The 21,803-nt window shown below is 35.8% G+C and overlaps 1 protein-coding gene across 4 annotated transcripts in view; it reads right to left on the bottom strand.

Moving 5' to 3' along the window:
• Window positions 1-11,112: 11,112 nt before the first annotated feature.
• LOC123529723 (uncharacterized) overlaps window positions 11,113-21,803 on the bottom strand; it is an 84,341-nt gene continuing 73,650 nt past the window's right edge. For all 4 annotated transcript variants that reach the window (XM_045310225.2, XM_053521233.1, XM_053521235.1 and 1 more), the window contains 5 exons: window positions 21,361-21,456; window positions 18,681-18,869; window positions 16,977-17,034; window positions 14,165-14,343; window positions 11,113-13,892 (listed from right to left, as the gene is read on the bottom strand). In XM_045310225.2, coding sequence (XP_045166160.2) covers window positions 13,764-13,892; window positions 14,165-14,343; window positions 16,977-17,034; window positions 18,681-18,869; window positions 21,361-21,456 — 651 coding nt within the window. In that variant the 3' untranslated portion in view covers window positions 11,113-13,763. The remainder of the gene's footprint in view (window positions 13,893-14,164; window positions 14,344-16,976; window positions 17,035-18,680; window positions 18,870-21,360; window positions 21,457-21,803) is intronic.

Below are 21,803 nucleotides of genomic sequence, written 5' to 3'. Positions count from 1 at the left end.
ATATAGAAGCGCTCTTTCTTTGTCGCAACACAAACTTTGACGTCATCGCACGTTAACGTGATGTCATTCTAGCGTAATAATGTTTTAACAGAGACAATCATATTAGAATAAAAGATAACGCTCATTGCTCAATATACATGTAATATCTCCAGAGAAAACACCATAGGAAAGCAAACGTGCTTGTTGTATAGAGGTTGATACTCTGGCTGAAGATGTTTAGTTACTAAGAATTTTATCTTACGGGATAGACAATATATGCCTGTCTTTAAACTGTGTGCTCTTCGGAGGTGAAATTAATATATGTTATACTGTATTTTGTGATTGTAATTTCTTAAGGAGTAAAGATTGTTACATTTCAATAAATATTGTTGAGTTTATTTTTGTCTGTGAGTGTTTCACACGTCTTAGTCTTTTACAATTGTTTTACCACTGTACAACAGGACATGTTGCATATTTTCGTAAAGGCATGCCTGTTGATTCATCCCTTGATAGTACTTTGGAAGCTATTATTTTCTAAAACGATCAAATCGTTCACAGTACTCTCATAAGGAAATATCATTAAAAAGTGCATGCAATCATAAGGTAACCTCTACTTGTGATCAACATGGTATTACGACCAATGCAAACACGTGAACTTCTATTATCCTTGAATGAATTTCCACGCTCAATTAAAATTACTCTTTCCGAGATTCATATCTTATATTGATAATGTTGTGTTTCTTTCATTTGTACATTAAAATGATTCAAAGATGCATTTTTCAAGTTACAACCGAATTGTTCTCTGACGTCGACAAATCATGACTAAAATATGGCAGAACCATGTTTTAATATATCTAAACTCGACGGAGATTGAACTAAGATAGTTCTTACAAGATGTGATTAGATATACGTTTCAATTTATGGAAGGCCGTACACGCCATAATGTCGTATTGGAAATCTATGGGATCTGTCATAAATACGGAACCACACATGGTTGCAAAAGTATATGAATTATACGTGGTTGGAAAATAAAGATATTCGTTCCACTGTAATAAAATGTGAAAGAAATCAGGAAACTGTTTGACAATGTTTCAACACAGATATCGTGACACTGTGACGTCATGACGCAATGCACTTGACGCTGCGCGGGTAAAATTGATATAATTTAGAAAAGAAAAGAAAAAAATACATTGGGAAATTATAAAAAAAGACAAATGATTTGTTTTACATGCAAGATCGAAATATACTCCACTCGTGAATACCATAATTTATATTTTCACGAAGATATTTAGATCTTACACTGAATCGAACAATAACATCAGTGGCAATCTAGATTAGTTAAGGAATGTTGATGTGGCTAAAATTCAGTGAAAATATGCATTAGTTAACACGAAACAAAGATGATGAAAGTCGGAAAACGAAACTATGAGGCTGAGTCATAGTTACAATGGTGAAATCATGACACCATTCGAAGCTCTGCATTGGTGAAAACGCAATTATAATTTTGCATTATCATCGTAGTTGTGGCTTTCAATGAAATGGCTTGGATTTTCGAAATTCATGATCGTGGTTTCAACATGTGTGTTTTCACTACAGTAGTTTTCACTCATATTGAACTTTCGATTTTTCCAATAATCGGTATTATCGGTTTTTTGACACATTAAACAAAGAAGGATAATTTCGATTTATTCGCTATATCTTTTAAATGGTTTAAAATAACGAATTTGCTTCGGTGGCATTCGTTGATTTAATCTTTCCTCTAAATGATGATATAATTTTAAATGTTGTAAGTTTACGCTTTCGCTTACCCTTTGGACTTTTAAATATACCACCCTTGTTTTCCATTGACGCCAATTGTAAATGTCCATTTTTTGCTAAAATTTAGGGTAAGTTTTGTTTATATATTGTACAAAGTACGAAAAACGGGGAAAATAATCATTTTTGCTTCGGTGATGTTTTACAGAATAATTATTGTCCGACTCAACTGTGTAAAAATAATTTTAAAAAATATTTGATTTAACTTACCCTTTGGGTGTTTTATGAAATCACTATTACTTTAAAATGAAGACTCGGGCCGACTCGGTGTTTTCCGGATTTTTCCGAATGCGAGCAGACGACTCGGTATACAGGTAGTTTCCAGTTACGGTAAGTTTTATGTCAAAGTAAATATACGTTGTGAATTACCTGGATTTTATCATCATAATTTATCAATTATGTTGGGTCTTTTTTTTTTCTTAAAAAAATTAACGTTATACTATGGTGGCTGATTTCTGCCATTTCGCGTTTTCGCCCCGCGACCCCGCCGAGCGACAATACGAGAATTTACAAGTTAAAATGGCGGGAGCGCGGGGCGAAAACTCGCTATTTAGCGGGAGCGCGGAGCGAAAACACGATAATTAGCGGGGTCGCGGGGCGAGAGTTAGTAACTGGTATGTCGGGGGCGCGTGGCGAAAACACGATAATTAGCGCTGCTTAAACGCAGAGTTTTCGCACCGCGCCCCCGTCATTCCAGTTTCTAAATCTCGCCCCTCGACCCCGCTAATTATCGTGTTTTCGCTTCGCGCCGCTGCTAAATAGCGAGTTTTCGCCCCGCGACCCCGCCGAGCGAAAACACGAAAATTAACAAGATAAAATGGCGGGGGCGCCAGGCGAAAACTTGTGTATTTTGAACAATGATATATCTTTATTGCTGGATTTTATTATACATAAAAGAAAGTTAACATTATTTAGACAATGCAAGAGGAATTAAGCATTTTTAATATATAACATCCTTCTGTCTATATACCTTCTTTGTATATTAAAAATGCAACTGAACACTTCCTTTATTTCAAATAAAATCCAGCAATTATCTTTTTTTTTTTTTCGTTTTTATTTTGTTACTTTTGATAAAAAGACCATAATCATTGAATAAACAAACTTGTAATTTCTCTTATTAAGTTTTGAATAATTATTTTATAGTGAGAATTGCTTTACTATAAGAGTTATAATTTAATTGGCCAGGACATTACTCAACATGACTGAGCAATCAAAATTAGTATCTTATCAATTAAAATAATTTTGTGTACATGCTGAAAAAAAGACTAAAAAAAAACAACAGCATTTCAATTAATAAAATGCAAAACACAGGAAATAACCAATTTACCTGTAGGCAATAAATGTTATGATTCTCTGACAATAATTAGGCTACATGTCAAGTCTACAGGGGTTTTTTATGGACCCTTATCAGACTGGACCAGACAGGATCTTGTATATTGGGGATTAAAAAGTCTGTTAATTGGTGGGGGGGGGGGGGGGGGGGGTCACTTATATAGGAGATTTTCTTTGCCTTTAAGCTGTCCCGCTTAGTACAGAAAGTTCGATATGTTCGACTTTCGTATTTTTGGATTACAAAATACCGCCATTATCCGGTATTAAACAGATTACAGACTTATACAAAATTACAAACAATTCTTTTTTAAGCCTGATGACATAAACGTTCTTTTATGGCAGTTAATCTGTTCGCTATGTTGACAATGTGAATGTTATTTGCATGCATGATAATAAAGCTTAGGTTATTTTCAGGAGTAATCCAAAAGTCTTTTTTTTTTTTTCGCGATATTAGGTTGCGTTTCTATCTTACATTTCGTATTCACTTTGATACATAACATTACCTTTATGTGATAACCACAGTACTGTGGTTTTATTTGAAGGAAATAACATCATTATCCTTAAAAAGTATCTCCTTTTTTACTGATCCCACGTTAATCTAAGTACTTCACTGAATTCATTTGTTGTAATTTATGTCAAAAAAGAATTAAGATACTAACAATGCTTAAACCTTCACAAATATATTATATTGACGTCACGTCCACGTGATATTTAGTGCTATGTACCCATCAAGAAATAGCCCTTTCAGATTTGATCAAATATTTTACTTTAAAACATGTTTAAAACGAATTGTCATGTAGCATAATTGTCTTAATTAATTTATACACGCACGGAGTTTGCTATTAGCTGCGCAGAATAATTCACCAGCATTTGCACCCTAATGGAACTATTCTACAAGACATATTACCATTTCCGGTCCTGAGTGTATAAAAAAGGAGCGTGACGACACACAATTTGGTTGCCACGCATGCGCCAATAAGCACTTCTATCATATATAAAAAATTTTCATAAAAGATATATTAGAATCGAAATAATTTATAGCAATAAAATCTTTTAAAAAGATCCTTTGGAAGCAAAGATTGCAAAACAAAGAAGACTCGATTTGATTGAGTCTGTTCATGAGAGTGAATGAAGAATGCAACACCTCTCACGCCCCCTATCACCGCGGAACTCTATTACACATCAATCGAACGGACTTCATGATCCCAAAGTACCAGAAAATATAATAACACTGAATCAAAGTACGTGGAGATGCGCCCTCGTGAAATTCTCACGCCCGACGTACAACACCTATCGTGTATAAATAGTGTAAAAACACAGTAAAATGCTATTAATTATTTCTTAAGGTTTTGAAGGTTGCATTTTAGTGTAGTCTGTCCTGTGGGAAGGAGAAATTGAATATTAATACAGATTTCATTTTTTGAATTTTTGTAGAAGTATGTAGGATTTTTAAAGATTTACTTCACATGTTTATTTCACAAGTTAGATATACTAATAAGAAAATTAACGTAGTTATACAGTTTCTAGGTGTAAACTTACGGTCGTAATTCAAATTTTTTTACCCGAAGTCTTATTTATACCTTATACTAATAAGAGTTACGTAATTAATTTAGGGATGAAACATGAAAAAAATGTATAACAATGTATGTCTCATTTACAGACATAAAAAGGCATGTTTTATGTATCCCCTGTTCTGTTTTTTTTTTTTTGGATTACCACATCATTGATCATATGGAAAAATTATGTGAAATTTGATTCCGTTCCGTTCATCTTAAAATCAACAAGTTGACCTTTTCGATATTATAGGATCATTAGTAAAAAAAAAAACACCATGAAATGGATAAAGCAAAGAGCTATAAACTATTTCTTTGGATAAAGTAGGCGAAATACGAAACAAAAATTTTTTGTTTGTTTTATACATGATCGATCAAAATATCTTTCACTCATAAACACGTGCCGATATTTTAAAAACCGTTACTCTAAAACAAACAAATATCCTCAATGTAATAAGGTAAATATAAAGCCATCAGACAATATTACGTTCCCATGATGCCATGAAATGTACACGTATTCTATTCTTTACTGTCGTATTTGACGTCTTTCAACGTTCATGTAAAGCTATATAGATTCTGGAGAAGCTGTAATGAAATAGTTGGCCTAGTGGAAAGCTACCAGATTATGAACACTGGGTCATCAGTTCAGGGTCCCCGACTCCTCCAACTGAAATCGCTCAGTCTTTCAGATCATAGCTGTTGGTAAGTTCTATGTACGATTGGTTTTCATTTGGCCTGCAAAAATAAAGTAAAAAAAGTTATTCTCTTAGGTGCATGTTCCCTAGGAATCGCCGAGTCGCGAGGACAGAATGACTACACCAGTCTGGGTTTATCCTCACAGTAACTTCTGGATTTTCCGAATGGTTTAAGTTACGCACTGGCACATATAGTGTCACATGGACAACACTTCAATCTGTTGACACAATATTTACTGCCCCGACAGTTCACGGGTAGAGTGCCCACTTTGAGTGTAGTAGGTCGAGAGATCGATCTCTGGCCATGTCATACCAATGACGAGAAAAAAAGTACAAAATACTTTTGACTTTTAAAATACTCTACTCAATGAGCTGAAGAGTTGTCAATTTTCTGTATTTCGACTAATTCAAGGGCCACAACTTTAGAACGACTAAGACTGTCCTGCTGGTTATCGAACTTGGCCAAGGTAATTTACAAATAAGCATTCTGACTAAGTTTGCTGAACATTGGATAACAAGCACGTAAGTTATTAATCGGACAATGTCAATTTTTTGCCATTTTCTTTAATTCAGGGGCCATAACTAAATACTGAATGGGAATATGGGATATTGAGCTTGTCAGAGATATTATACCCATGAACATTCTGACCAAGTTTAGTAAATACCTGATATGAACTACTTAATCTAGAGAGTGAACAATGTCAATTTTTTATGATTTTGAGTAATTCAAGGGCCGAAACTCTAGTAGGGATACTATTGTGAAGTGACTAATTATCGAATTTACCTAGATTTTATAAAGATACAGACTCTATACAAGTTATGTTTAGTTCTGAGAAAAAATACTCAAGTAATCTACAAGAATAAATCTGGTATAATGAATGAATGAATCTGGCAGTCAATGTCAATTTTGACAAATTCAAGGGCCATAACTTTAGAAATACAGGCACAAACTACCTAGTTATCGAACTTTGCCCAAAAGTATGGTTGACACCAAAGAAAAACAAGAGCTGTCCGTAAGACAGCGAGCTCCACTATTTGGCGATTTGACTGTAAAATGACTTTATGTCTCAATAAGAGACCTCTACTTTAAAAGGAAGATACACCAAGATGGTGATGGTAAAGATATATTTTGAGTTTCAAGTCATATCATCTTAATTATATAGTACCAAAGCTATGTCTAGAAAACTAAGTTTGTCAAAAAATTAAGTATGAAAGGGGCATAATTTGGTCAAAAATACAAATCAGAGTAATGGGGATTGTTACCACACATGTAGATGATGAAGATACATTTTAAGTTTCATGTCATTATCTTATCTTGTACTAAAGTTATATCAAGAAAATGAAGATTGCCAAAAAACAGCGAAGATTGCCAAAAAAATTTTACGTATGAAAGGGGCATAATTTTGTCAAAAATACAATTAGAGTTATGGGGATTGTAACCACACATGCAGATGATGATTATAAAGAAACATTTTAAATTTCAAGTCATTATCTTTCAAAGTACCAAAGATATGTCTATAAACGAAGCTTTCGAAAGAAATTAACATGAAAATAATTCCAAGTATAACAACTCGGTGACCTTGACCTTGGGTACAATGGGCCCAGCCCCTGCACATACTTTGTTTGTATGCTGGACAATGTTTATGTGAACTTACAGTAAGATATAAGCAATAGTAACAAAGATATGTCAGAAAAACAAAGGTTGCCGAAAAACTTTAATCTTAAAAATAACCTAAGTATAACACCTTGGTGACCTTGACCTTGGGTATAATGGACCCAGCCCCTGCACATACTTTGTTTGTATGCTGGACAATGTTTATGTGAAGTTACAGAAAGATATAGGCAATAGTAACAAAGATATTACAGAAAAAACAAAGGTTTCCGAAAAAGTTTGACCAAGAAAGGGCACGCCAACGCCGGAGCGAGTAGAATAGCACTCTATTCTCAGAGTAGTGGAGCTAAAAACTCTAGTTATTGAGCGGACACTGTCAGTTCTAGAAACTGACCAATTCACAGGCCATCTCTGGAGATACTTGACTGAACTAGTCGGTTATCGAACTTACCTAGATTTTATAGCAATACATCTTCTGAATAAGTAGGGTTGACATCAACGAAAACTTAATTTAGTTATCAAGCGGACACTGTCAGTTTTAACCAATTCAAGGGCAATAATTCTGGAGATACTGGTCCTAACTGGCTGGTTACCTAACTGGGCCTAGATTTTACATCCTCACATACCAGGGGTCTACCATGGTTCGTCTCGGGATTTCGACGAACCTCTGATGGAGTAGAATGAGATTTTAGGGAGATACACAATTCGAAAGTTTAGTGTAGTTCTGATAAAAAATACTCTAGTAATTTAGTGGACACTGATTTTTATCCCCCCCCACCCCCCTCTTCGAAGGGGGGTTATAATGTTTTGCAGATGTCGGTCGGTATGTAGACCAATCCGTTTTCGGATGATAACTCAAGAATGTTTGGGTCTATGATCATGAAAGTTTATAGGGTGGTTGGTCATAACCAGCAGATGATCCCTATTGATTATGAGATCAGTACAGGGGCGTAGGGACAATTTGAGCATTGGGGCGGCGGCGGAGTGGGTTTGGGAGGAGGTAGCCCCATCCCTTCAACGGCGTCCAGGGTGGGCCGGGGGAAAACTTTGTATAGTATATGGTAAATGGTGCAATCTGGTGACTTATTGGTCTGATCAGTAGCTGCTGAACATACTCGGTTTTTTTTTTGCGAGTTTTCACCACTATTTACAGTTTACTGTGTTAAAACACTGTAATGGGGAGCGGTGATCTAGTGGATAAGGTGTCGGCCGCTTAATCCAGAATTCATGGGTACGAGCCCCACTGCGGTCACGACCATGACCAGTACTGGCGTTTCCAGGAAGCAGACTAGAGTGGTTATAATAAGCTAGAAGCTTTCATCACAATCGAGCTAAAACAAATTAGTATAAACTAAACACTGTAATGGAGGTACTATGTTAGATACGGACAATGTCTTGCCAGGGTAGAACCAATAGTGTTTAAGTAGGGGATCGAGCACAAGACTCTGACTTACGGGGGTAATCCAGTCCTTATGGCATTTTAGTCATTACATGGCATTTATAAAGGTAAAACACAATTCACTGTTTTCTTTCTGAAATAAGCACTAATTATATATTCGTATGTTACTATACTTTCTTTGATATTTCAAACAATATGTTTAAGTGTCAAAATATTTAATTTAATATACTTTATGAAAAGACACCTAAAGATGTTGATTTGCGTTTCTGTTTTACTCAAGATAAATACCTTTGTCTGTAAAATTTGAGACACAACATAAATTGCAAGTGTCTATAATCTGTTCGGCAGTAAGCAATTAAACACAATTAACTTTCATTAATTAATGTGTCGCCAATAATCCGAGTCTGCGGGGCGTGAAAATACAGCGACCTTGGAATTTGTACAATACTCTATCACCAAGGTGATCTAGGTAGGTGTCAGCAATATGACTTGATTCTGTGTACACATCTGTCGCCGATGCACTTAATTCATGATAAATTGACAATATTGGCAAGGGAAGACCGCCGTCTTTATTCCCACAAAATCATATTTTCTAGCCTTTGCAAAAATTTACGTGTTCGGCATTTCGCAGCTCCTCGTAATATTGGGGCGGCTGGTGCCGCCCCTGCCCCCTTGCAGTAGGTCAAAGGTCACAGTAACCCAGAACAGTTAACGGTTTCTGGATGATAACTCAAGAACGCTTTGGCCTAGAATCATGAAAGTTGATAGGGAGGTTGGTCATAACCAACAGATGACCCCTATTGCTTTCGAGATCAGTAGGTCAAAGGTCAAGGTGACAGTGACCCAGAACAGTTAAACGGTTTCCAGATGACAACTCAAGCATGCTTGGGCCTAGGATCATGAAAGTCGATAGGGAGGTTGGTCATCACCAGCAGATTACCAATATTGATTTTGAGGTCAGTAAACCAAAGGTCAAGGTCACAGTGATCCAGAACAGTAAAACTGTTTCCAGACAATAATTTGAGAACGCTTAATGGGCATAGGATCACAAAACTTAATAGAGTTGAGCTTGACCAGCAGATAACCACTACTGATTTTGAGGTCAGTGGGTCAAAGGTCAAGGTCACAGTGACCTGGAACAGTTAAAATGTTTCTGGACGATAACTTGAGAATGCTTGGGCCTAGGATCAATAAACTTTTTTTATTTGGGTTTTACAGCGCACCAACACAGTATAGGTTATATGGCGCCAAACAGGACTACAAATTTTGGTTCCACATCTCATTTACATCGAAATATTAATTGGGAAGTTTATCATGATCAGCAGATGACCCCTATTGATTTTGAGGTAAATAGGTCAAAGGTCAAGGTCACTTTGACCAATAACTGTAGAACTTTTGTGCACAGCAACCAAGTAATTTCTGTTCCTTTTGCAATTACTGAAATTCATCGAGGGGGCATTTTGTGTTCTATGAGCTCGTTTCCAACTGCCACACTGCTCAGGTGCCCATAATGGGTAAAAAGGTAAAACATCCCTCTTTTCAAATGGGTGTATAACAAGAGCCTTGCTGGTGCTGACGTTCATCTGATTTTTTTGTATAATAGAAATATTGTCCTACCCATGATTTTTTAAGTCTAAAAAGGGCCATCATTCTTGCAAAAAGCAGGATAGAGTTATGTTTCTTGATGTACAGCGTCCACTTATGGTGGTGAAAAACTGTTGCAAGTTTTAAAGCAATAGCTTTGATAGTTTAGGAGAAAAGCTGACTTAAACATAATACTCAACCAAGAAAACTGATTTTCTAAGTCCAAAAGGGGCAATAATTATTGCAAAAAGCAGGATGGAGTTCTGTTTCTTGATGTACAGGGTCAGCTTATGATGGTGAACAAATGTTGCAAGTTTCAAAGCAATAGCTTTGATAGTTTAAGAGAAAAAGTTGACCTAAACATAAAACTTAACCAAGAAATCTGATATTTTCTAAGTCCAAAAGGGGCCATAAATCTTGCAAAAAGCAGGATGGAGTTATGTTTCTTGCTGTACAGGGTCAGCTTATGATGGTGAACAAGTGTTGCAAGTTTTAAAGTAATAGCTTTGATAGTTTAGGAGAAAAGCTGACCTAAACATAAAACTTAACCAAGAAAACTGATTTTCTAAGTCCAAAAGGGGCAATAATTCTTGCAAAAAGCAAGATGGAGTCATGTTTCTTGATGTACAGGGTCAGCTTATGATGGTGAACAAGTGTTGCAAGTTTCAAAGCAATAGCTTTGATAGTTTAGGAGAAAAGTTGACCTAAACATAAAACTTAACCAAGAAATCTGATATTTTCTAAGCCTAAAAGGGGCCATAAATCTGCAAAAAGCAGGATGGAGTTGTTTCTTGTTGTACAGGGTCAGCTTATGATGGTGAACAAGTGTTCCAAGTTTCAAAGCAATAGCTTTAATAGTTTAGGAGAAAAGCTGACCTAAACATAAAACTTAACCAGGCGACGCCGACGCAGACGCAGACGCCGACACCAATCAAGTGATGACAATAACTCATCTTTTTTTTTCCAAAAATCAGATGAGCTAAAAATGGTACTTGCAGCTCACTTTCTTGGCACTAAGTATTTAATGGATTATACCTGAAAGTAAGTATCTGTTACTGGATACCAAGTTTGTCTCAGAAGAGCTTTGCAGCTCTTGTCTCATGTTCAAGCTTATATTTACCACGTGTATTAAGGATTTAACACTTTCTTTTGCACTGTTTATTAAATATCCTTTCAAATAGAAATAAAATTCTACAGAAAACTATTTCAATATAATTCAGCAGTCAAATAAACATGGTAAATGTTCTATAAACAAAACAATGAACAAACACAGGCATTAAAAATTTCAGTGAAGGACGGAATAATATACATGTATCTTAACCCTTATCATGCTGGACATGTGCACAGACGTGCAGTGCTGATCTTGGTCAGCACTGGTCTCAAAAGCAAAATCACTTGCTGCCAGCAGGATAAAGGTGTTTAAAAATCATACCCTTCCTCAGGCCTCCTCCTCTTTATAGGAGAGCATTGAAAGTATATGCAGACAAACATGTACTAAAAAGCTAGCAAAGGGAACAACACAATCTGACTGCATAAGGCATGTGGTTGCTTGAGACAACTACAAACATAATAAGTTTTAGACACTGTACGTTTTTGACACTGTAAGTTTTAGACACTGTAAGTTTCAGACACTGTTTAATTTTAACAGAGTGTAAGGGATATTTCCACATCAAAACTGATAAACTTATGTATGCAATGACACATACACCCATTCAGCATTTTTAAGCATTAGTTCAGTCCTTACTCATAAAGCAGATATAGTTTATGTATATGTACATGTATAAATCAGAAATTATTTGATGGTAAAAAAAAACGATACAAAAAGTGATGAAAATCATTTTCTGATAAATTAAATATGGTTCCATTCTGAAGTTATTGGCACACTATGGATACAGATATATAAATAATTTACAAAAAAACCAACAAAACAAGATCATTTACCAGTCCAATATCAGATAAACATAAAATATCTACACTAAAATAACACAAATACACTTTAAAATAACAAAAGAAACTATATACTTGATGTTCTGTGGGTTTATATTGTTGATTAAATGCACTTTTAACATCATTGTGAAAGGTGCGGGGAGATTCTCACATATATATATATATATATATTGTACACTTACAACCTAAAAATACACCAATAAGCATTTAATGCAGACAACTGAACTTGTTGGAAGGGAAATATGTACAAATAAAAACAACACGTATATAGATATCACAGTCCAATAAATGCTTTTCCATAAATTTGTAAATTTTCCTTAAAACTCGAATATTTTATGTTATATCTAAGAGCAGTATATGTAGAAACTATTACACAACAGCACTTGGTTGTTACAGGATGCTCAGACTATCAAACAGTTAATAACCTGATAAAAAGCAACTACTAAAGGTAAACATATGTCTAAATGCTGATTAAAGAATAAACCATACAAGCAGGCAAGCAGTAAAAATACAATTTTTTAGGGTTATCACTGTTCTGAGGTTTATCACAATATCTTGTGGTGTATCACATTATTATCCTGTGGTTTATCATTACCCTCTGGTTTCTCACATTATTATCACAAAGTTTATCATTATCCTATGGTGTAGATTATTATCCCATGGTTTATCATTTATCCTGTGATGTACACTTTACTATCCTATTGTTTATCATTATACCGAGGTGTACACATGATTAGCCTATGGTTTATCATTATCCTGAGGTGTTTCATATCATTATCCAATGGTTTATCACTTTCCTGGGTTGAACACATTATTACCATCTAGTTTATCAGTATCCTGTGGTGTATCACATTATTTTTTTGTAGTTTATCATTTTCCTGTGGAGTATCATCTTATTTTATAGTATATCATTATCAACTGGTTTATCAGTATATTGTGTGGTTTATCACATTATTATCCTGTGGTTTATCATTTTCCTGTGGAGTATCACATTAATTTGTAGTTTATCGTTATCATCTGCTTCATCAGTATCCAGTGATGTATCACATTGTTATCCCATGGTTTATCACACCCCTGCGGTGTATTCCATTTTTGTGTGGTGGTATCACATCATTATGCTGTGTTTTATATCATATCCAGAGGCATATCACATTGTCATGTTGTGTATCACATACTTATCGTTTGATGGTAACACATCAGTATATTGTGGTGTATCACAATCATGTGGTTTATCACATTATTAGCATATAATGCTGATATATATAATCTATCTATCACAAGAATTCATGATGGGTTTCTTTAAAAGTAACATAATGCTATCAATTAATTATGAATGTCTAAAATTTAGCAGACTTAACATAAAAATGAACCTAATTTAAAAGTGAAAAAACAAAAAACAGAATGGGCATAAACTATGCAACTTGTCCCACTTAGGTCAGCTTCCCTGGTCGTTTTTATTTTACTGACTATTGACTATATGGTAAAAAACACCATAAAAATAATTATATTGAAGATCTAAGGCTGGCACAAACACTGTAAACAGAATGAACAATGAAGGAGGCTCACAGCATGTCAATTCTTATTTGCACCAATTTAAAAAAAAAACAACAAAAAAACAAAACAAAAAAAAACTCTGCATTTGGTTTTCCCCTTCATAAATAAGAACTGCAGTACATTCCTCTGCTTTTTTCATTTAGAAGCCCTCCCATCTCTCTCCACTCAGCAGTTCATATATGGTTTTCCCTCCCACCCCATCCCCTCTTAATTCAATAGTTAACGTGGTTTTCCCTCCAATACCCCACCACCTCTTAATTCAATAGTTCATGTCTGGTTTCCCTCCTCAAAATTCAGTAGTTCATGTTTGGTTTCCCCCCTTCTATAGCAAGAACTTCAAGCTGCTCCACTGTTTGATGATGATCAAATTCCAGCTCATTCATTAATTGCTCTGCTATACGACTCCTTAACCGGCCACCAACCTAAACACACAACAACAAATGTATCTAACTGTCACAAGGTAAATCTCAGATAACAAAAAAACTAGAAATCACTTTTTACAAAAAGATTATGTGATTCTTTCACAGGCTGTTGGTGCAGATGGGAATATCGGGCCTCGAGGCTAATTGTTTACGTGGTAATGAGGCTCCACAATTAAAAGTCCAAACAATCAAAATTAGTTTTCGTAGCTTCTTTGTAGCAGTTACCAGAAAAACAGTAAGATCACATATGAGAAAGGAATAAAAAGACTTACGGTTTTTGGTCTCTGTATTTTCTTGGTTGGCTCATTATTAAGGCCTCCCATATCTGGTGTGAGGGTTCTATTGTTAGGCCATATAATTGCTGGTGGGAATAGACCAGATGATGGGGTACCACGACTGTTTGGGTGACTCTTGTGAGCTGACTGGGCTCGTGACCTCTTTCCAGTTGAAGCTGACAAAAAAGTCAAATATATTTAATTAATGCTTTTCTGTGAAATTCTGCAATATATCAGTGAAAAAAAAAACTGTTTCAAGCTGTGAAAATATCATTTACAATTTTCACTTGTACAGAACTATACTTGATTGCAAAATAACATGAATTATAAACTAGAGCTATCACTGAAGGTGGTGAATGTACCCCCCACCCCCGCAGGCACTGACACAGTACATTGCAATTTGACACACACAAAGTCAATAACTGAAGATTTTTTTCTGAAAGAACATAACATCCACAATTCACAACTTAGGCTGGTACTGATCACTTGTGTGAAGTTTCATTAAATTGTGTCTATGGGTTCAGGCGATTAGGTGCCCACAAGATTGCATATGCAGACTCTATGTATATAGTATAGCAACAAAAAACAAAGTCCCATAACTCTGCAGAATATTTTTCTGAAAGAACCTAACATGTACCAAGCACAACTAGGGTTACTAATGATCACATGTGTGAAGTTTCATTAAATTGTGTCAAGGGGTTGAGGAGATTTGATAAGCACAAGACTGTGTCTACAGACAGACGGACAGACAACCTGAAACCAGTATACACCCCCTCTTACAACTTCGTTGTGCTGGGGGTCTTTCAATTTCATTGTGCGGGGGATACAATAACTGGAAAATTTTCGCAAAATGTACTTCAACAAAGATTTCTATGTATATAATACCTACACATACATAAGTGTATACTTTCCACCGTAATAAAATGTAAAAGAAATCAGGAAACTTCATAGAACTATTTGGCAATGCATGTGACGTCACACAGATAAAATAAGTACAATTTGGTTAAAAAGAAAATTTGTTTGTTTCGGTGCAAGACCGAAATATATTTTACTTATGAACAACATAACTTACAATTTTGCCACTTGTGAAAATATTACATAATTGATCCGCGCCATGAGAAAAACACGCCATGAGAAAACCAACAAAGTGGCTTTGCGACCAGCATGGATCCAGACCAGCCTGCCCATCCGCGCAGTCTGGTCAGGATCCATGCTGTTCGATTTCAAAGCCTACTGCAATTACAGAAACTGTTAGCAAACAGCATGGATCCAGACCAGACTGTGCAGATGCACAGGCTGGTCTGGATCCATGCTGGTCGCAAAGCCACAATGTTGGTTTTCTCATGGCGTGACTCAATTATGGCGTTCACAAGGTGAGATGTATTTCACTCTTACACTGGAACAAATATCTTCTACACAACCAATTTAAAGAAATATTTTCACAATGCAACAAATCATTTCAAATAGTATATTTCAACAACTTGTTATTTATTTTACAGACACAATCATGTTTGAAAAAGTGAACTGACAATTTCTCTAAATTGCACTCCAGCCTTCGTTGAAACTTTATTTGTTCTGATACTTTATGGAAATGGAAAACTGAAAACACTGGTAATTAGTAAGTTTAAACTTAATATCTATTTCAAACAAGTATGCCCACAAGTAGAATGTCGAGCCCACTGGCTGTCAAGCGTGACCTTGACCTTGGACCTAGGGACCTGGTTCTTGCGCATGTCACTCCGTCTTATAATGGTGAACATTCATGCCAAGTTACATCAAAACCCCACCAAGCATGAAGAAAAAATGCTCCAAACAAACTTTAATTTGACCTTTGACCTCGAACTGTGACCTTGACCTTTGAGATAGGAACATTGGGTTTGCGCACGACACACCTCCTCATTCAGGTTAACATTCAAGCCAAAAATAAACAAGATTGGTCCATGCATGTCAAAGTTATGGTCCGGACAAAATGGGATGTACGCATGGACGCACATACACCGGAAGTGGCGACTATATCGAGCTCACCACAAGCGGGCTCGACAAAAATGTATACCTGCCAGAGTAAAACTTGAGACAAAAAATCATAAATATTAGAGTTGAAAACAGACATGGATTGTCTCATGACTTCTTAGAATAAATAGTCCCTTCTTTTTCTGAAGCCATTTACACAGATTCAGCATGTTCTTCATCACAGATGTTCTCACAGAGGTTTGGTTTTGAAATCATACTGTTACTTTGACAAATACTGTCTAATCTGTTCAAGTAACTGAATTTCCACACTATAAGCCAATAGGGCAATCGGTTTTGAGAAAATGTAGTTACTGTTTTGTTTTGTTGGATCTAGAGTCATACAAACACAGTGCAGATTATATGGCTACTTTTTCCAGCTTTTGATGGTGGAGGAAAATAGAAGCCAGCTGGACGGCTTCTATTTACAGGGAATTTTATATCTCAAAAAAGTTTAATTCTTAAGCAATACAGGGCAAAAGATTTGAAGTCAGCAATCTTAACTACATGGCAAAGAAGGCCACAAAATTTGAGTTAAAGAAAAAATGATTTTTAATATTAGTTAACCTTTAATTTGCTGGTGGCAATTAATTAAGCCTTTTTGACCAGTGCAGACCAAGATCAGCCTGCACAACTGTGCCGGTTGCACTGTTTGCTTTTCAGTCAGTTAATTTTCAGTGAACACCCCTTTGATAAATAAGTGGTACAGCCCAAATTGAAAGATGGACCAGTCCATTTTAGAAATGTAGCAGGGTAAAGGTTAAAGCAAGGTGAGAGGAGACTACAAGAAATCAGTACTTACGTGTTGCTGGAGTAAATGCAGACTGGGTTCTACTGACACATGACTCATAATCATATACCTGTAACGAAAAGTCATAATGATGTACTGACATTTTGCCTTCTGAGGCCAAAAAAGGGGTACCAGAATTAGGAGCTCTATGTATAGATCTATGTAATAAACAATATACTGAATGGCAATGGCATGTTCCAAGTGGTCACTGGCGCTTCTAAACCTCAACTGGTACCATACTAAGCTAAATTTAGATGATGACGTGATGCCATATCTAAATCACCCATACATTGTATGTCCTGTAAGACCATTCTTTATTTGCCACATGTTTACTGGGTTAATAAGTCAAACAAGAGTGGCAGACAGTCACAAAATACACCCATCATCAAATATGGCCTAATTCAAGGGCCATAATCCAAGAGTGCCTGGGGCGATTTGGCTGGTTATCGAACTTGGCCAAGATATTTTGCCCATAAATATTGTCAGCAAGTTTGGTGAAGATCGGATGAAAACTGTTTGACTTAGAGAGCGGACAAGGCTAAATTCGCAGATTTCGAGTAATTCAAGGGCCATAATCCAAGAGTGCCTGGGGCAATTTGGCTGGTTATTGAACTTGGCTGAGATATTAAGCCCAGAAACATTATCTGCAAGTTTGTTTGACTTAAGGTAGTTCTGCACGTTAGGATCGGATTTTTTTCTACAATGTAGAATTTGATTAAACTCTGATTTTTCAAAACTTCGAAATATACTAAGAAAATACAGCAAATAAAAAAGATAGGGTCGTGTGCTTGATTTTTTGCTAGATTGATTTGAAAAATTTCGACCTCACGCGTTTTTTCATAATGGGAGTCTACGGGAAAAACGCAGTTTTCATAACATATTCGCGAATAGAAAGTTTTCTACAATGTAGATTTTTATGAAACTTCTCACAGTCGTAAATTAACATATGGCCTATAATATGGTTAAATAAAATGTATAGATCCGTGTGCTTATTTTTGAGATATTTGGCTATGATTAAAGGGAACCACATATTTCAAGCTAATTTTAAGACATTATTTTGAATTATTTAGCGTGTAAGATGTTTTAATATCATATTTTAACTTTAGAAAGATAGTAACAGTGACATTTTAATACATTTACTCACAGGCTGTCCTTAATTCACAAACTGATTTACGTTTCCGTACGCCAGATCCAGGCATTATTCTACGTTTTCCGGATAAATGACGTTCCGCCATCACTTCCGGTTTATCAAAAGTGCAGAACTACCTTAAGAGAGCAGACAAGGCTAAATTCGCAGTTTTTCAAGTAATTCAAGGGCCATAATCCAAGAGTGCCTAGGGCGATTTTGCGTGTTATTGAACTTGGCCGAGATATTATGCCCACAAACATTGTCGCCAAGTTTAGTGAAGATCAGATGAAAACTGTTTGACTTAGAGAGTGGACATGCTTTTGGATGCCGACCGCCCGCCCGACGCAGGTGTTCACATAATACGCCCCGCTCTTTCAGAGATGGGCATATAAAAATCAAAAATAAAACTTGGAAAAGGGATTTCTAATATCATGTTGTAAAACACTAGATAAAACTATTTAATAGCCGTATGTCCTTTGGATCTCTGACTACTGACTAGAGGGCTATTCAATAAGTATACTTCAGTATACTAGAACCATAAATCTAAAATCAACAATTTATCTCCCTTACATTTAGTCATTACTTACCGCAGCTTGCAGACTGTCTACTCTCTGGAATGCATCAAGTTTCATGTTGCGTTCATGCAACAACTGTTTGCGAGTCATTTCAATATCTTTCTTTATTTTATCATGATAAGCGCTGTGCTGCTTCAAGTTGCGATCTTTCTCCTCGGACAGGTACTGTAACTGGTTCTCCTTGTCCTGTAACTCTTCAAGCTGGAAAATACACAAAAACATATCTCTAACTTACTGCCAATAAGATAACCATTGTAGCTGTTAGTAAGTTACTAATATGTAAGTAAAATCATTCCAAATCTTGTCACTTCACACATAGACTAAATGTAATTCATCGGAAGTGTTACTTTCTTCTGTGGCTTGGAACCAATTCAATTTTTGATTTATTTAATTTAGTTATATAAGTAGATCTGATGACAGAGAAGCATTTGGTGAATTTTCTAATTGATACAGTCATGTACCTGTTACTGAGATACATTTTGACAGGTAGTGGCATGCAAAACATTAACTGTAATTTTCTAGGTAAAAAAGGGCCATAATTTACATTAAATTCAATAAACAAGAGGGCCAAGATGGCCCTAGGTCGCTCACCTGAGAAACACACCATAACAATGTAAACATGTTTGACCTAGTGATTTCAAGGAAACAAATATCCTGGCCAATTTTTATTAAGATTGGACCAAAAAATGTGGTCTCTTGAGTTTTAAACAAGTATTTTCTTTGCTATGATCTAGTGACCTAGTTTTTTGACCCCAGATGACCCATATTCTAACTTGACCTAGATTTCATCAAGGCAATCATTCTGACCAAATTTCATGAAGATCAATTGAAAAATAAAGCCTCTTGCATACACAAGGTTTTTCTTTGATTTGACCTAGTGACCTACTTTATGATCCCAGATGACCCATATTCGAACTCGACCTAGATTAGATCAAGGCAATCATTCTGACCAAATTTTATGAAGATCAACTGATAAATACAGCTTCTATTGCACACACAATTCTTTTCTTTGATTTGATCTAGTGACCTAGTTTTTGACCCCAGATGACCCATATTCGAACTGGACCTAGATTCCATCAAGGCAATCATTCTGACCAAATTTCATGAAGATCAATTGAAAAATACAGCCTCTATTGCATACACAAGGTTTTTCTTTGATTTGATCTAGTGACCTAGTTTTTGACCCCAGATGACCCATATTCAAAATTGAACTAGATTTCATCAAGGCAATCATTCTGACCAAATTTCACGAAGATCAATTGAAAAATACAGCCTCTATTGCATACACAAGGTTTTTCTTTGATTTGATCTAGTGACCTAGTTTTTGACCCCAGATGGCCCATATTCAAAATTGAACTAGATTTCATCAAGGCAATCATTCTGACCGAATTTCATGAAGATCAATTGAAAAATACAACCTCTATCACATACACAATGTTTTTCTTTGATTTGACCTAGTGACCTAGTTTTTGACCCTCGATGACCCATATATGAACTTGGCCTAGATTTCATCAAGGCAATCATTCTGACCAAATTTCATGAAGATCAATGGAAAAATACAGCCTCTATCGCATACACAAGCTAAATGTTGACTGACAGATGACAGACAGACAGACAGACAGATGCCGGACATCGAGCGATCACAATAACTCAGGTGAGCTAAAAAATTAAAACTGCTTTTGAGAAAAGTTGGCTAGTTATCGAACTTGGCTGAGGACTTATTGGCAAACACATTTTGTTCAAGTCTGGTAAAGATCGGATGAGAAATGTTCGAGATAGAGTGCGGACAATATTTGTGACAGACACATCAACAGACACACACACAGACAGGAGTAAATCAATATGTCTCCCACACCACTGAGCGATGGGAGACATAATTATCTAACCTGCTTAATTTGGTAGGTTTCATGACAAGGAAGACTTGTGTGGAGTTTCAATCCAGTACATGCAATGGTTACTGAGATATGATATAGCATACAAAACTCAAATGTATGATGCCACCAGCCTTAGGCAGGTAGAAAAGCTCTCAATATTTATCAAATACCAATATGTATTTATATGTATATATTCATCCAAAAGAAACATTGCTTAAATATTTTTGGTTCAATTTAAAACAAGAGCACCACCTTGTGGGTGCAGATGCTCATCTGATTTTTTTGTCTCTGTATAATAGAAATATTGTCCTACCCATGTATTTTTATGATATTTTCTAAATCCAAAAGGGGCCATATTTCTTGCAAAAAAGCAGGATGGACTAATGTTTCTTGCTGTACAGAGTCGGCTGTTAATGGTGAACAACTGTTGCAAGTTTTAAAGCAATAGCTTTGATAGTTTAGGAGAAAAGCTGACCTAAACACAAAACTTAACCAAGTAATCTGAAGTCCAAAAGGGGCCATAATTCTTGCAAAAAGCAATGTAGAGTTACAGTGCTTGCTGTGCAGAGTCAGCTTTTAATGCTCCAAGTTTTAAAGCAATAGCTTTGACCGTAAAGGAGAAAAGTTTACCTAAATGCAAAACTTAACCAAGAAATCTGATATTTTTAAGTCCAAAATGTCGACACCAATCAAGTGATGACAATATCTCATCTTCTTTTTAAAAAAAAATCAGATGAGCTAACAAAATGGTTCTGAGAAATCTTAATATAAATTTCTCAGGAAAGAGAATGCATAATATTAAAATGATAAAGGTTTACCAGCTTTTCTATATTGGCCTGTTTAGCCTGTTCTAACTGTCTTTGACTCCTGGCTTTCTGCATCGCTTCATGCGTCTTTTCCAGTTTCTCCTTCAGCTAAAATATACAACTACATGGTTACCATAGAATGTACTTTACACAGAAAGTTTAACCTGTTATCATAACTTTTTTTAATTTTTCCCGATAGACTCTTGGATTTCAAACCTATACTAACTCAAGGAATTACTTAGTATGCAATTTAGTTAAGGTAGTTCTGCACATCTGATAGACCTGAAGTAATGGTTTTTAGCACTTATTTGGAAAATGTAGAATAAAGCTTGCACCTGACACATAAAACAAAAATCAATGACTTTTCTCATAGACTTCCAGAAGGAAAAACTGCTTGAGCTCCAAATTTTTCAAATTAGTCAAGCAAATATTTATGTGTGAGACCATCTATTTTT

This window comes from Mercenaria mercenaria, chromosome 13 (genome assembly GCF_021730395.1).
Source record: "Mercenaria mercenaria strain notata chromosome 13, MADL_Memer_1, whole genome shotgun sequence".
NCBI lineage: Eukaryota > Metazoa > Mollusca > Bivalvia > Venerida > Veneridae > Mercenaria > Mercenaria mercenaria.
This window is presented reverse-complemented; position numbering and strand designations above follow the sequence as displayed.